The following is a 14,707-nucleotide window of genomic DNA, read 5'->3' on the forward strand; positions in this document are numbered from 1 at the left end:
CCGTAGTTGCTGTCAGGTACACAAGGAGGCATGCAGCCCTGGATGGTTGTTGAAGAGAGGTTGTGATAAAAGCTTAATTCAGGGAAGATTACCAGACCACTGTCATTTCCTTCCATGTTGTTTTGCTCATAGTTAAGGGCAATTGTTGCCCCTCTCTTCATCCCAAAAATGAATTGATATTGCAGATATGTTCATTTTTTTGCCATCATGCAATCATTTTCTTTTCAACTTCTATGAATACTTTGGTGGGACTGTTTATGTTTTTAATTGGGGGAGGTGACTTCTGGGAGCCAGGGAGTCCTTTTCCTTTCCAGTTCCCTGCCTTGAGCCCATTTCACATCACCCTTACTCAGAGTGCTGTGGTTGAAACAGCACCCCCCTATTTTCTCTGTCCCTGCACCTGGTTTCACTCACAGCATTTCTCGCACTGTATGAGGCAGCTAAATAGTGACATCCACAAGAGTCCCCCTACTGGTAGACGGTGAGCTGCAGGAGGAACAGACTCTGTTTGACCTCCCTTTGAGATCCCTCAGCATCCTTAGGCATGGCACAAGCCAGTTGCTCAATAAATATTTGTTGAATAAATGAACAAATGGATTCCAGTATCATCTGTGGCAGGGCAAAAAGACTGGATGACAAAGTACACATAACATAAAATTTGCCATGGTTAGCAGTACTGTTCTGTGGCATTAAATATATTCACATTGATATAAGTACATTCACCACCATCCATGTCTAAATTTGTCATTTTTTCCAATGGAAACTACTCATTCAACTCCCCAGTCTTCACCTCTCCCCCCAACATCTGGTAAACAGCATTCTACTTTCTGTGTCTATGAATCTAAGTATCTCATACAAGTGGAATTTTATAGTAGGTATCCTTTTGTGATTGGTCTGTGTCACTTAGCATAATGTCTTCAAGTTTTATTGATGTTGTGGCATGCGTAAGAATTTCCCTTCTTTTTCACGGCTGAGTAATATTCCATTGTATGGCTAGATCATATTTGTTTATCCTTTCATACATGGATAGACACTGAGGTTGTTCCACTTTGGGCTATTGTGAATACTATTGGGGCTGCTGTGAACATAGGGGCACAGTCACAATAATGTATAATCATCTCCTCTGTGTAGTTCCAGAGCATTTCATCACTCCCAAAAGGAAACCCTATACTTGTTAGGTAGCTACTCTCCATTTCTCCCTCCCCCTGTCCTTGACCACCACCAGTCTGCTTTCTGTCTCTATGGCTTTGCCTATTTTGGACACATAGATGTCTTCTTTGGTGAGTGGCTTCTTTCACTGAGCATCATGTTTCAAGGTCCATTCATGTGTTAACGTACTAGTGGCTTGAGAACTTTTTACAGTGGTGTGGTGATTGCTCATACTAGTTCTAGAAAGCAGGTTGATTGTTAAATATTCAGGAATTTTGAGGCCTATTATTTAACTGTTGATAGCTTGAAATTGGGGGGAGTATTTACCCCCTTTGTTGGCTACATTTCAGTATGGTTTGGAGGCTTTCATTTCAGTTTCTAAGCACACCACTGGCTTTAAAGAGCCGCCTCCCTCCATTTGCCCCCAAATAAATACATACTCTGAGTAAGATGGTGGTGTTTGTGGAAAATGCTGCTTAAGTAAAACTCCAAATCCCAATTCAACCAGATTTCCTGGCTTATGGGCATCTCTGACTCCCAAATGAAATCTGCCTTCCAGCTGCAAGGGCCGCAGGGACATTAGTCAAAATCCTGCGTGATGGGGGGTTTGGTCCTCTTGAGTGAGGCAGGCGAGCTTCAGGCATCCTGCTCAGCCAATAGAGACAGATAGCCACCAGGGACTGCTTCTTGACCAGGAGGAATCATTTGTTTGCCTCTGATGCACTAAACCAGTCCCCAAGTCAGCAGCCACAGCAGCACCCGGGAACACAGTAACAATGCAAAATCTCAGTCCCCCACTGAGACCTTCTGAATCATACCCTCTGGGGTGTGGGCCCCAACCATCAGTGTTGTGGCTAGCCCTGTGGGGTTCTGAGGCTCCATCTAGTTCAACACGCCCTGCATCATCACCCTGACCTGAAGAGTTGCCAGGCAGGCTGGAAAGGAGCCGTGCCTTTTGATTCCTGCTCCAGAACCTGCCATTTTCCATTGGCTGGCCAGCCCACCTACACACGCCTGTTCCGGCCTCACAGTCATTCCCAGGCACTGGTCAGTGCTGGGAGGGAGGCACTGCTGCCCAGTAATTAGGGCTCAGGGTTCTAATATAGAAGAGTCGCAGGCCAAAGCCTCAGCTCCCGCTGAGCTGTGATCTCAGACAAATGCTTTGACCTCTCTGAGCAATTGTTGCCGCATTGCAAAGTGGGGGTAAGTGACAATATCTAATTCATAGGTTCATTGTTAGAGTAATCGGAGTTAATGTAAGCAGCTTGTGGTATAAGCTTCTTTCTCTGTTTTTGCCTTTGCAAACACCGCCCAGATTTGCCCTCCTGCAGCTCACGTAGCTTTTGGCCAATCCGGACCATTATCCCCCAGACTTTCCAAGCCCTGATAGAAGTGGGTTTGCTCATTCAGTGTGTCTCCTGTGTGGCCAGGAAAGCAGGAACACATACGCGTGGTGCTGGCCCGGCCGTGACCCTGAGGCCCAGCACGGGCTGCTAGAGCAGGAGTTTATGTTGGGGACAAGGCTCTTGGAAGGAGGCTGATGATTTTGCCTAAGTCTCTGATGAACAAATTGCTGCTCAGAGAAATCATGTCATCTCCCGGAGAAACAGAGTCCGCGTGGTCCGAGTGCTGTTTTCCACTGAGAGTGGAATCTGTGGGGTTTCAAACCCAAATGTGATTTGGAGGGGGAGGAAATTGGGCCACCATGGAGGGAGTGTCTCATCTAAGGCAGCGCAGACCTAACCATACTGATCCCTTTAAGGAACGGGGACCTCGGATGGCCAGAGAGTCTCTGCAAGAGACATCAGAATCTGGCTTTTTTTTTTTTAAACAGATTTATTCATTATGCATACAGAACTGGGGTACAGGCCAGAGGTGTAGGGGCAGTGAGAGGATTCACCAGAGACAGAGTGAGGAGCAGAACATGCCAACTGATGAGGGGAGCAGCGGGCGGGTCAGGAGAGGTCTGCTGGACCATGTGGGTCACCTCCCTGGCCAGGGCTCAAACTCAAACTAAAGCAGCTGTGGCCAGCTTGCAATGCTGCATCCTAACCTGTTGTACCACCAGGCAGGACCCCAGGAATCTGACTTTTTAATGTGAATTCATCTAATGTTAAACCTTTGGCACCCACTTTCTGTGGGCAGCAGGTTACCCCGGGGTGATCAACTACACCCCCCTGTTAGAAACAGACAGAGGAGTGTAAATTCTAACACACATGCGTCCTAAGAGCAACCGGGTCCAAAACTAAACTATCCTCAGTCACACAGCCTGCCACGTGACCAGCGTGTCTGGAGTCCGGCCGAGCTCACGCTGCACAGCTGTCTGTGGCAGCCGTGACACGAGATTCTTCAAGTTGTCGCCCTCCTCTCCCACTCTAAGCTCCATAGAAATGCCAACCCCTGCCCTGACCCTTCAACTTTCTGGACCATGAGAAAAAGCTTTTGCCTGCCTTGGGAACAGGGCTGTGATGAGGGGAAATTTGCCATCATGACCAGATTTGCTCTGTCCTCTAGGGTGGTGAAGTTCCGGCGCACAGGCGAGAGTGCACGGTCGGAGGATGACGCGGCTTCTGGAGAGCATGAGGTGCAGATTGAAGGGGTCCGCGCTGGCCTAGAAGCTGTCGAACTGGATGATGGGGCGGCTGTGCCCAAGGAGTTTGCCAATCCCACTGACGGTGAGGGGGCACTGCAGTGGGGGCGTCGGCTCAGGACAGTCAGGGGTTCTGAATGCCAGGATTTGTTCCCCAAGTGGCACGTCAGAGGGAGCTAAAGGGGCAGAAAGCAGCACTGGGAGGGCTCAAGAAGAGTAGCTTACTTCAGCAGCTAAGGTTACGTTGCAGTCCCTGCCAGTCAGCATCGCAGCTTAACACTTAGCTGAGGATGGCAGCACCAGTAATGAGGACAATGACAATGGTGGTGGTGGTGGTGACAATGGTAGAATTGGTGCTGGTGACGATGATGGAGGTGATGGTGCTGGTGATGATGGTAGCGGTGGTGATAGGGATGATGACTGTGATAGTGGAGTTGGGGGTGGTGGTGGTGGTGATCATGGTGATGGTGATGACAATGATGATGGAGGTAGTGGTGGCGGTGGTGATGGCAGTGGTGATGTTGGTGGTGTGGTGGGGATGACAATGACAATGGAGGTGGTGGTGGTGGTAATGGTGATGGTGATGGTACCTTCCCAAGTTTGCAGGAAAGGAGACTGAAGCCCAGAAAGGTGAAGAAAGATGCCCAGAGTCTCACAGATAGAAATTAGCCCAGCTGAACTTACCCCCCAGGCACTCTGGCTCAGAGTCCACAATATTGCCCAGGGCCTTGTGCGTGCTGGGGTGGAGCTAGTCAAACAAAAGATCTGCAGCCGGGCTGTGGGACCTGGGCTCCGCTGACAACCTGGTGCCAGTGGGCAAATACTTTCCATGATCCCTGAAAGACCCCAGATCCCCATCGTGAGAGGGTCAGTGACTTGAACTCAAGTCTTGGCTGAGCTGAGGAAGCAGCGACTGGGGAGCTAGAGAGGCAGTGGCGAGGAGCAATGCCATCAGGCCCGTCTGGCTTGGCTCTGGAACCTTCCATGAGCAATCCATGCCCTGGCTGGGTCTTACATCCCACGGCTGTGACAGACACTGAATGAGATAATGCTCATCAATCAGTGCAGGGCCCCAAGCAAACCCTCCCCCCAATATTTTTGCTGGAGGAAGCTAGCCCCTGCAGGTGTGGTTAACACCTGCTCACACTTTGGAGAAGATTATTATTATTCATTATTACTGATGAAAGAGGCCTGTGCTGGAAATACCCAAATGATGGTCACTCCCCACAGAGCTAAGAGTCTCCGAGGCAGCCCACAGAAGTACCCCACATCTGTAGGGGATACACCTTACAATTTTCATTTTTAGTTGACTTTTTATCTTAGAATCCTTTCAGATTTACCAAAAGTTGAAAAGATAGTTGAGCACTTTTCCTATGCCCTTCATGCAGCTTCCCCTAAAGTTAATATTTTACCTAACCCAAGTCCTTTTGTCAAAACGAAGAAATTCACACAGGCCTAGTCCTAGTCACTGAACTCCAGAGTTGACTCAAAGTTCACCAACTTTTCCTATTCCTGGACAAGATCCAACATACCACATTGTATTTAACCTTTAGCATTCTTTTCCCCTGTGCTCATTTGGAAAGTATGCCGATATAAAAATGTACAAAGTCAGAAAGGAGGTGTTATCCTCAAAAGGACACTGTTCACAGTCTGCGGACACTCAATTCTCCTGTGTGGCTCGCACACACATAGAAATTTATCAGGAAGACTATTATGGCTCACATCTCTCCTTAAATCACCCTGTTCACTTAGTAGAGCCTGGACATCTTCCCACCAGCATCAATACAACTTTGCCTTTAAAAAGTAGCTTCCAGACTATGCAAATTATTATTAAAGGAACGAATTTAAAGTCTCATGAGATTGTTCCCTTCCTGTCTCCAAAGGCCACAATAATGAAACCACACATTTAAGTTCTGCTGACATCCAGGCCTCCCTGGTGGCTCAGCGGGTTAAAGCACAGCACTGAGAAGCTAAAGCCACATGAGTTTGATTCCCGCCTGCCCCGCCCGCTGCTCCCCTCAGCAGTGTACTTCGTCGATTTGCCTGTTCTGCTCCCCACTCTGTCTCTGGTGAAGCCTCTTGCCACCCCTGAGCCTCTGGCCTGTACCCCAGTTCTGTATAAACAAATAAATAAATCTAAAAAAAAAGTTCTGCTGACATCCTGTGTGTAAACATGAATCCATAGTTCCCCTCCACACACATTTTTGAGGATAGAACCATACAAAATATTTCATTGTCCATCTTGCTGTGTTTTTAACATTTAAAGAACAATATGCTGTGCACAACTTTGTATATCTGCAGATTCTTTGTAACACTTGGATTATATTTCATAATGTGGATATAGAATCATTCATATATAAATATAACAATTTATTTAATCAACTTCCGGCAGACAGACATTCTGGTCTTCCAGTTTTCTTTCTTTTTCTTTTTTTAAGATTTATTTATTATTTATGCACACAGAACTGGGGCACAGGCCAGAGGTGCAGGGGCAGTGAGAGGCTTCACCAGAGACAGAGTGGGGAGCAGAACAGGCCGATGAATGAGGTACACTGCTGAGGGGAGCAGCGGGCGGGTCAGGAGAGGTCTGCTGAGCTATGTGGGTCACCTCTGGGGCCAGGGATTGCACTGAAGTGGCCATGGCCAGCTTACAGAGCTGCCTCCTAACCCGTTGTGCCACCAGGGAGGACCCCTTCCAGTTTCCTTGGTAAACAATGATACAGTGGACTTTATAGCAATGTATCTCTTCACACTTGCTGGAATGTTTTTCTAGGCTAACTTCTAGAAGCTGTATGCACTGCCTTTTATGAGCTTGACGCGGGACTCCCTGCCCCTCACCCCATGCCTACTAGGACAAGTGCGAGACGCACTCATTCTCTCTCCCGCCCCTTTTCTCCTTCCCAGATACTTTCATGGTGGAAGATGCGGTGGAAGCCATTGGGTTCGGCAAGTTTCAGTGGAAGCTGTCTGTTCTCACCGGTCTGGCATGGGCAAGTATTTTAGGGGGGCAGTGAGGTCACATACAATTTCCAAGGAGCCTCCATACTGCTCAGCTGGGTTCCCATGGTCTCGAAGGAAGCACAGATAGAGCGTTTACTTAAATCAAAGTTCATGCTGAGTGATCCTGGTCTTAGTGAAGGTACGTGGTAGAGGGTGTGGGAGGAAGCGGTACCGAGTATGGCTGGACGTTGCCCTCCAGAAGGATCTGGGGCTTCTGGCTGATTAAATGTTCTTAACTCTTTGGGGGCGAGGGGGCTATTTATTTTATTATCAGTGGCGACCAGACAAAAATGTGCCTTCTGCTTTAACAGGCTCGGCATCTCAGTAAAACCCCCTTTCTGTCTCCAGCAAATTACACATCTAGATCTAGTTAATACAAATTAAATTGACTTTGTGAATAGTGCCAGTGGTGATGGAGCACCTAACAATATCCCGGCATCATTTTCGTCACCAATTTGAAAAGCCCTCTTAATCTGCTAGCGTGTTCTCTTGCCTTCCTGGACCTGCTTCTCAATGCTCACTCTGTTCCATCATGGGTCTGTCTAGTCCAATAAAGCTCTTAGTTACTGGGGCTTCCCAATACATGGTAACATATGAAAAGGTCTCACTTTTCAAATCTATTGGCAATTCTACCCATAGACCCATGGCCTATAAGCCAAAGACAAACTAGTCTTCAGTGGAATGAAAGAAGATCATCTCTATCAAAATGATTTTCTCAGCCTTTAGAGATAGGTGTTTTTCCACTTTCTTCAAGAGGGCACTATTTTGTTTATTATTATTTTTTAACGTTTTGAAAAAGATTTATTTAGTTATTCATTCAAGAACTGGGATATAGGCTAGAGGTATGGGGAGGGGGGGAGGATTCACCAGAGATGGAGTGGGGAGCTACTGAGACACACTGCTGAGGGGAGCAGTGGGGAGACAGGAGAGGTCTGTGTGCCCATGTGAGTCACTTCCCTGGCTGGAGATCTAACTCCTGCTGCAGTGGCTACCAATAGCTTCTTAGTACTGAGACTTAACCCCTTGAGCCACCAGGGCGGCCCCAAGTGTGCTATTCTCTTAAGTGCAGGCACACATATACATACACACAGAGAATAGTAAACCCCTGTCAACTGCCACATGGTGCCACACTGCAAGAGCTTTTGTATGTTGTGACGTGTGGGTAGTAGAAGTGTTTCCTCTCTGTGCTCTCTGGGGCCATGGACTTGGCCATGATCTGCCCGAGGCGCTGGGCATCCTAGCCTGAAGATGTCCACTTCCTCCCTGCAGATGGCCGACGCAATGGAAATGATGATCCTGAGCATCCTCGCGCCTCAGCTGCACTGCGAGTGGCGGCTGCCCAGCTGGCAGGTGGCACTGCTGACCTCGGTAGGCAGTGGGGTGTTTCTCCTGTTGTGTATAGTACTGGCCACTGGGGTGTTCTGCTGGGTGTCCCCCCCTCTTCTGTGGGTGCCAGGGACTCATCAGAAAAGAATTAAGCCCTGGCTGGAAATACCCCAACCTCAGCCTCCCTTTCTCCCTCCCCACCAGCTTTGCAGTCAACTCAGCTCCACCCTAGGGGTGCAGCTCCCCAGGGGTCCCAGACGCCCTGCTTAATCCTGGGAAGTTGGAACGCTCTGAGCATACCACTGAAACCTTTCGACCTCACTTTCCTGTATGGAAGGACTGACACCAGTCCTTCCCACACCAGAGTGCTTTGAGGCTTGGCGACAGCACAGCACCTGGCGTGCAGGTGGTCAGTAGATAAGACTTAAAGGGGACTGAGGTAGAACCCTCAGTTTTTGTCAGGAGTTCAGCTGCAACCTTCTAAAAGGGCGGGCAATGGCCAGGTTGGGGGGAGGGGCCATAATGATGATCCACCCTACAGCTAATGTATACGGAGCACTCACTCACCCTGCAAAGACTTCTACTTAGACTGTAGACAATGCATGTCGCATATACGGGTACCTTTAATACCCACAACCCTGTGAGTTAGGGACTGTGAGTCACTGAGGAAAAGAGGCACAGAGAGGTTCAGTCATTTGCCCAAGGCCACCTAGCCAGTGGTGGAGGAATTGCTAACTAGGAGCACCTCCCAGAATGCTATTTTTTTCCATGGATAACTGTTGTGGTTGCCTTAGGCTGCCAGGCCTGAGATTGTGTAGCTCAACTGGAGGTGCTTCGGAGCATGTGAACTTGTTCTTGTGGTTGGGTTTCCTCCTAGACGTGTGACCTTGAGACCTAGGTCTCCCCTGCCATAACAACAGGGACTAAGTCTTTTTCTGCAGATGTGCAACAACATACATGCCATGCCTCACACCTAGAGGGGTTGAATAAATGTACTCATTTCTCCCTCCTCTCACTGGTGCTCCCTAAAGCATACCCACAGGGCCGTGTTCTGCAACGTGGGGTCTTCCTGGTCACTTGCCATTGGTTCATAACATTTATACATGATATGCTAGGCTAAAGATTTTGCACCCCTTCCTTCTGTAAACTCCAGGAAAGAGGGGCTATTATGGCTCCCATCTCTACAGAGAAGGAATCTAGGATCAGAGAGGGGCACTGACTTACCCAAAGTCACAGAGCCTGTAAGCGGCAGTCAGACTTCAGACCCCCAGCCCTTCAGGGGAAATTTTTTTTTTGAACATTTAAGTCACATGTGTATGATTTTATTTGTTTAATTTTTGCATAGAAGAATTGGGGTGTAGGCCAGAGGTATAAGAGGTGACAGGATTAACCAGAGACAGAGTGGGGAGCAGAATAAGCACCTGCTGAGGGGAGCAGCAGGTGAGACAGGAGAGGTCTGCTGTGCCATGTGGGTCAGCTCCTTGCCTGGGGATTGAATTCAGAAGATAGTGATGACAGTGCTGAGACTTAACCCCTAAGCCCCTAGGGAGGCCTTCAGGGGCCTTTGGAAACTTGCATTGTTTCATTTTCATCTTGGAAAGAAAGGTTTCTATTCTGTTTTTCTATGCAATTTTAGCTCATGGTAGTACTTTGTTTGAAAGCATTTAATTTGTCAGCTTGCCATATTCTGTTTTTGTGACCAAGTATATTTGTCACAATCATCTTAAGTTATTGTTTTTAATTTTCTGAGATCAGAAGTCTCTAAGCATTTAAATTTCTCTCCTTTATTGAGTTGCCATGATAATTTTTAGTAATACGCAATGGATCAAAACAAGATGCCACTCATTTTGATAAATTGTCAAGCAGAAGTAAATTTGTTGGAGTGCCAGGGTATGTTTCCCAGTTCCATCATGAATTTTGGATGATTACTTATTGCTAAAATGAGGCAGTGTTCAGCGGCAATTTTATTGCTCCTTTGCATTTTTACTGAATGGGTAGGACTATGAAAGCTTTGTTCACATACAAAAAGTTTGGAGGTAACTGAAGGAGTTTTGCAACACCTCAGTGAATGACACCACTTGAGTTTCTGCAACACCTTCCACTTGCTGTCGCCAGGGGGCACTCGGCCATTTGTTTACAATAATCGAGTCCCAGTTTGGAGCCCACTGTCAGGTCCTGCCCTTAGGAATGCTCTGGGGCCACAGTCCTGTGTGTGAGGATTTAGCATGGAGAAGGCACATGGTGGTGCCCAGGGGAGGAGAGAAACTCGGCGATGAAACCCCAGCCCATCTGTCTGGTTTAAGATCTGACTCTGGCCTCTGTGTCCTGAAATACTGGTCAGTTCTCTTCACCCAGAGCCTCAGGCTCACCATGCATAAAATGGGTACAATGAGCCAAACCTCACCCGCTGTTCAGTGACTGCCTGGCACACAATGGGCATACTTCTTCCCAATAACAGCTTGCAGTGCCCATCCCAACCTCCAGTCTGCCTGTTTTCCTTTTTTTTTTTTATGCATACAGAAATGGGGTACAGGCCAGAGGGGCAGGGGCGGTGAGAGATTCACCAGAGACAGAGTGGGAGCAGAACAGGCAGACTGATGAAGTACACTGCTGCAGGGAGCGGCGGGCAGGCCAGGAGAGGTCTGCCAAGCCATGTGGGTCACCTCCGGGACGGGGATTGAACTCATGCTGAAGTAGCTTTAGCTTCTCAGTGCTGTGCTTTCACCCACTGTGCCACCAGGGAGGGCCCCTTCCTGTTATTTTTACTCCCCAAACTCTCTCTTAAACCTTTGGTATTCTCTTAGCAAAGGGAGAGGACATAGCAGTATGGGTGAGGAATTTCTAGAATGTTAGCCCTGCAGCTGACTGGCTGATTCAGTCTTCTACCTATGTGAGCCTGGCCAGGTGACCCCACTGACCCCTCCCCTTACACCCCCCAGCTGGGAATCTAGTTCCCTGATCTGAAAAATGGGGATAATCACAGCCCCGCCCCTTGGCTTGCTGTGAGGTTTAAGTAGTGCTGAGAACTGCTGACCCTTCAGCAGGATCTCAGCAAACGTTACCTCTTGTTACAACGGGGCTGTGACATCTCACGCCTGGTTTGCTGGGCCTCTGCCTGCTCCGTGTCACTCACAGAAACTCTTTCCACGCAGGTGGTCTTCGTCGGCATGATGTCCAGCTCCACCCTCTGGGGGAACATCTCGGATCAGTATGGCCGGAAAACAGTAAGAATGCCCCCGACTGCCGCCCAATGTCACTGGGGTCCTCGCTGTGATGATGTTCACGAGTAGCCAGACCTGGGCTGCTTGAGCACTTGGGAGGCTTCACTGTGTCAAGTGAGGAGCTACACTGACGTGCGAGGGGAAGAGTATTTGTGGGCTCTCGAAATCACCCAGGCCCAGAGGGGTCCTGTGCTGTGTAGCTCAGAATGTAGAAAACTCTAGTGGTGCCTGCCCAGTCTCCTTACACCAGATTTGGGGTCATAGAGGGTTAGAGAAAGACATCCATCAGCTTTCTGGTCCTAAAGTGGCTCACCTCTCAGCCCCAGCAAGACTGAGCTTGGGGGCAGGGCCAGGCCATTCCCAGCAGCTTTCTTGTTCTCCTTGGACTCTCCTGTCAGCCTGTGGTTCCTCCAGAGGCAGGGTGATGTAACGGTTAAGGCCTTTGGCTCTGAAGTCATGTGGCCCTGAGTTCATTCCTGGCTGTGTGACCTTGGGCAAGTGAGTTGACCTCTCTGAGCACTCCTTTCTTCATATGTATAAAGGAAACAAACGCCATCTAGCCTGAAGGACCATCAAGGTCAGGGAAGTGAAGGACTTGTGCAATGCCAGGCACACCCCAGGCACAAGACACTTGCCAGCTGGCATCGCAGGGATGGCATCGCTAACAAGTGCCCAGTGACGCTGGTGCTGCTGGCCCAGGGGCCTTTCTCTGAGATCTATTGGCTTAGAGATCTAAAACTCTTCCCTTGGAGCTGGGAGCAGGTAGATAGCTAAGCAAACGTAGACGGCTGTTAGGCAGGAAGAAGGGAGAGGCGGATGCTGGGTAGGCGGTGGGCAAGGTCCACTGCGAAGAGCAGGCTGTGGACTGAAAGTAAAGCAGTGCCTGGTGTGTTGACCACCCTGGCCAGCACCACGCAGACGTCACTCACCCAGCCCGTGGCAGCAGCCGCGCTGAATAGGCACTGGTGTCCCTCCGGTGTCACAGAAGATGACACAGCCACAGTGACGGGCCACTTACCCAAGGCCAGCCAGTTTGCACGGCAGAGCGCGGCTCCCTCTTACGAGTCTGGACGCCAGCGGCTTGACCTGCAGCCATCTCAATCCGCGGATGAGTATTTGGACCATGCGGGCAGGATACAGTCTGCAGCTGCAGCCCATCCAACAGGAACCAGGACGGGACAGGAACACCCGGCAGCGGGCCCTGGGGAGATGGTGCCCCGTAGATGCCAAGACATGGCTACGGCAGGGCTGGAGGCGGCAAGTTTGGGAAGCTCACCAGGGCCATTGAAGCGAGGAGGATCTCGGCTGGCTTAGGGGCTGGAGAGGTCCACTGGAAAAGATCTCTCTGGGGCTGGCGAAAAGAACCGAAGCTGTTTCTTCTTCCTTCCTGTGAACCGAGAGGGGATTTCTCTGGCCTTAGGACATGAGCTCTCTAAACTCTGCCCCCATCCACCTTCCCACTCCTTAGTTTCTGGAAGGTGTGAGTCACAGCTTTAGCAAAGAGCAGAGTGAGAATTGGAGAGAGCGAGACAAATGGCAGGAAAGGGAGAGGAAGGACAGACGGAGAGGGAGAGTGCCTGGCTGCCGTGCGGCCCTGTAGGGACAGAGACCCGTGCCTAGCAGACAGCAGGCCATTGGTGCATGAATGGAAGAATAAGTGGCTAATTAGTTTTGTGGAGGCTGAGTGAAGCTTTTGCCCATAGGGAGGGGTGAAAATAAACCCCAAAGTTATATAGATCTGCAAACAACTGACACATTCATTTAAAGAAGAATAAAAATGAATATCAGTGCATAGACTGCCAGGCAGGCAAAAAGTGCTCAGTGCATGCACATGGAACAAGTGAGTGAATCATATCAGTACCTGTAGTGCTGAACACAGAGCAGGTGTTTCATACTTAGAAAATGAATAAATGAATGAACAAATCATATCTCTCAGCACATTTAGCATCTGGCATACAGCAGACACTAGGCACATGCTTTGGCCGAGGGAACCAGTCAGGGAAGGTACAGACCTGCGGTCTGTCTCTGGAGTCTGGCACACAGGGGCTGCTCAATAAATGAACGTGGACACAGAGGGAAGGGAGGGCAGGTGGGGGGCGGGGAAGGGAGCCTACAACCTGGACGGCAGAGCAGGTGCTGGCAGGATGACAGGTGTAGTTAATGAGACACCTAAAGGCTCAGGGGACATTACCGGAGTGTCCCGGGGCTGCCTGGACCGGGCTTCCTGGCCATATGCGAGGCTTTGTCATCGCCAGGACAGTACACTTACAAAGGACTGCTGGTCCTTGTTTTCTGGGCAGCTGGACAGTCTGGCGTCAGCAGGCAGGTGCAGAGCCAGCTGCCAAGTGCTGTGACGGACGGGACAGGTCAGCGTGCCTGTCTTGGTGGCCTGGCATGGGGCCAGTGGTCGCACGGATGATTTACCTCCTCGAGCGCCTCCGTCTGGGGCCCTCGCTCTCCCCTCTCCTCTTGTCCTGCTGTTTCCCTTCTTACTTCTATTTTCTCTGCCGCTAATTATATCCTGTTTCTGAGTCAGAGAATCTCTATTAAGTTGACTAAAGCCAATAGGAAGGACTTCAGTATACGTGTGGCAGGTACTAATTTCCTTCCTTCCTCAGTGTGGGGCAGAAAATTTGCTTTACTGTTATTGCAGTGGGTCCAGGGCTCCAAAATCTTTGATAATTCCTGCCCCAGCTATTCCTTCATGTACTTAATCTCTCTCTTGATATCAATCTATTTGTTTTTAATTTGCTGTTTATTTTTCACAAGAATCTCTTCCTTAGCCCAAATACGCATGATTCCCCATTCTCTTCCTTAGCCCAAATACGCATGATTCCCCATTCATGGAAGTCAAGCCAAGGGAACTTCCTGTTCTAAAATCACTTTGCACTCTGAAAGATCCCAACCTTCCTAATGGCTGCAACACCCTTTCCAGATTCACCATGTCTGTAGACCTTCTTTAATTTGGGTGCAGCAAAGTTACAGAAAGCTGCTGCCCCCAGGGATACATTGAGTGCATCAATAATAATGAGATCACAGAAGCCAGGCCAGAAGGTCTTGAACCTGAGGTTTCCTCAAGGTACAGTAAGGCCCGGGTCTCAAGGCTATGGTCATCTTTCTCCTTAATACTGATGCCCTTCCTCACTGCAGGATGTTGGTGTTGCTTTGACTTTTTTTTTTTTTTTAACTTAGATGCATGTTTTTTGAAAAGGAAATTTTAGACTCCAAAAGGAGAAATCATAGCAATTGCCCTACATAGGAAATATCTGCAAAACTAAATGCAATGAAAACAAGGCGCTGTCCCTTGGAGTCCCCAAGGTCACGGTTGCCCCTGCCTGCCACTAGTCAGGGAGGTCAGCAGGTGGTTTTAAAAGTTGAAGATAGAGTAGCACCCCTGGCACTTTCTCTTGGACATCATCAG

The 14,707-nt window shown here is 49.1% G+C and overlaps 1 protein-coding gene across 2 annotated transcripts in view; it reads left to right on the forward strand.

Moving 5' to 3' along the window:
• SVOP (SV2 related protein homolog (rat)) overlaps nucleotides 1-14,707 on the forward strand; it is a 58,058-nt gene that overhangs the window by 11,752 nt on the left and 31,599 nt on the right. For both annotated transcript variants that reach the window (XM_004690958.2, XM_012731153.1), the window contains exons 2-5: nucleotides 3,664-3,824; nucleotides 6,644-6,729; nucleotides 8,009-8,107; nucleotides 11,218-11,289. In XM_004690958.2, coding sequence (XP_004691015.1) covers nucleotides 3,664-3,824; nucleotides 6,644-6,729; nucleotides 8,009-8,107; nucleotides 11,218-11,289 — 418 coding nt within the window. The remainder of the gene's footprint in view (nucleotides 1-3,663; nucleotides 3,825-6,643; nucleotides 6,730-8,008; nucleotides 8,108-11,217; nucleotides 11,290-14,707) is intronic.

Source organism: Condylura cristata, unplaced genomic scaffold, assembly GCF_000260355.1.
Source record: "Condylura cristata isolate star-nosed mole 26May11 unplaced genomic scaffold, ConCri1.0 scaffold00029, whole genome shotgun sequence".
NCBI lineage: Eukaryota > Metazoa > Chordata > Mammalia > Eulipotyphla > Talpidae > Condylura > Condylura cristata.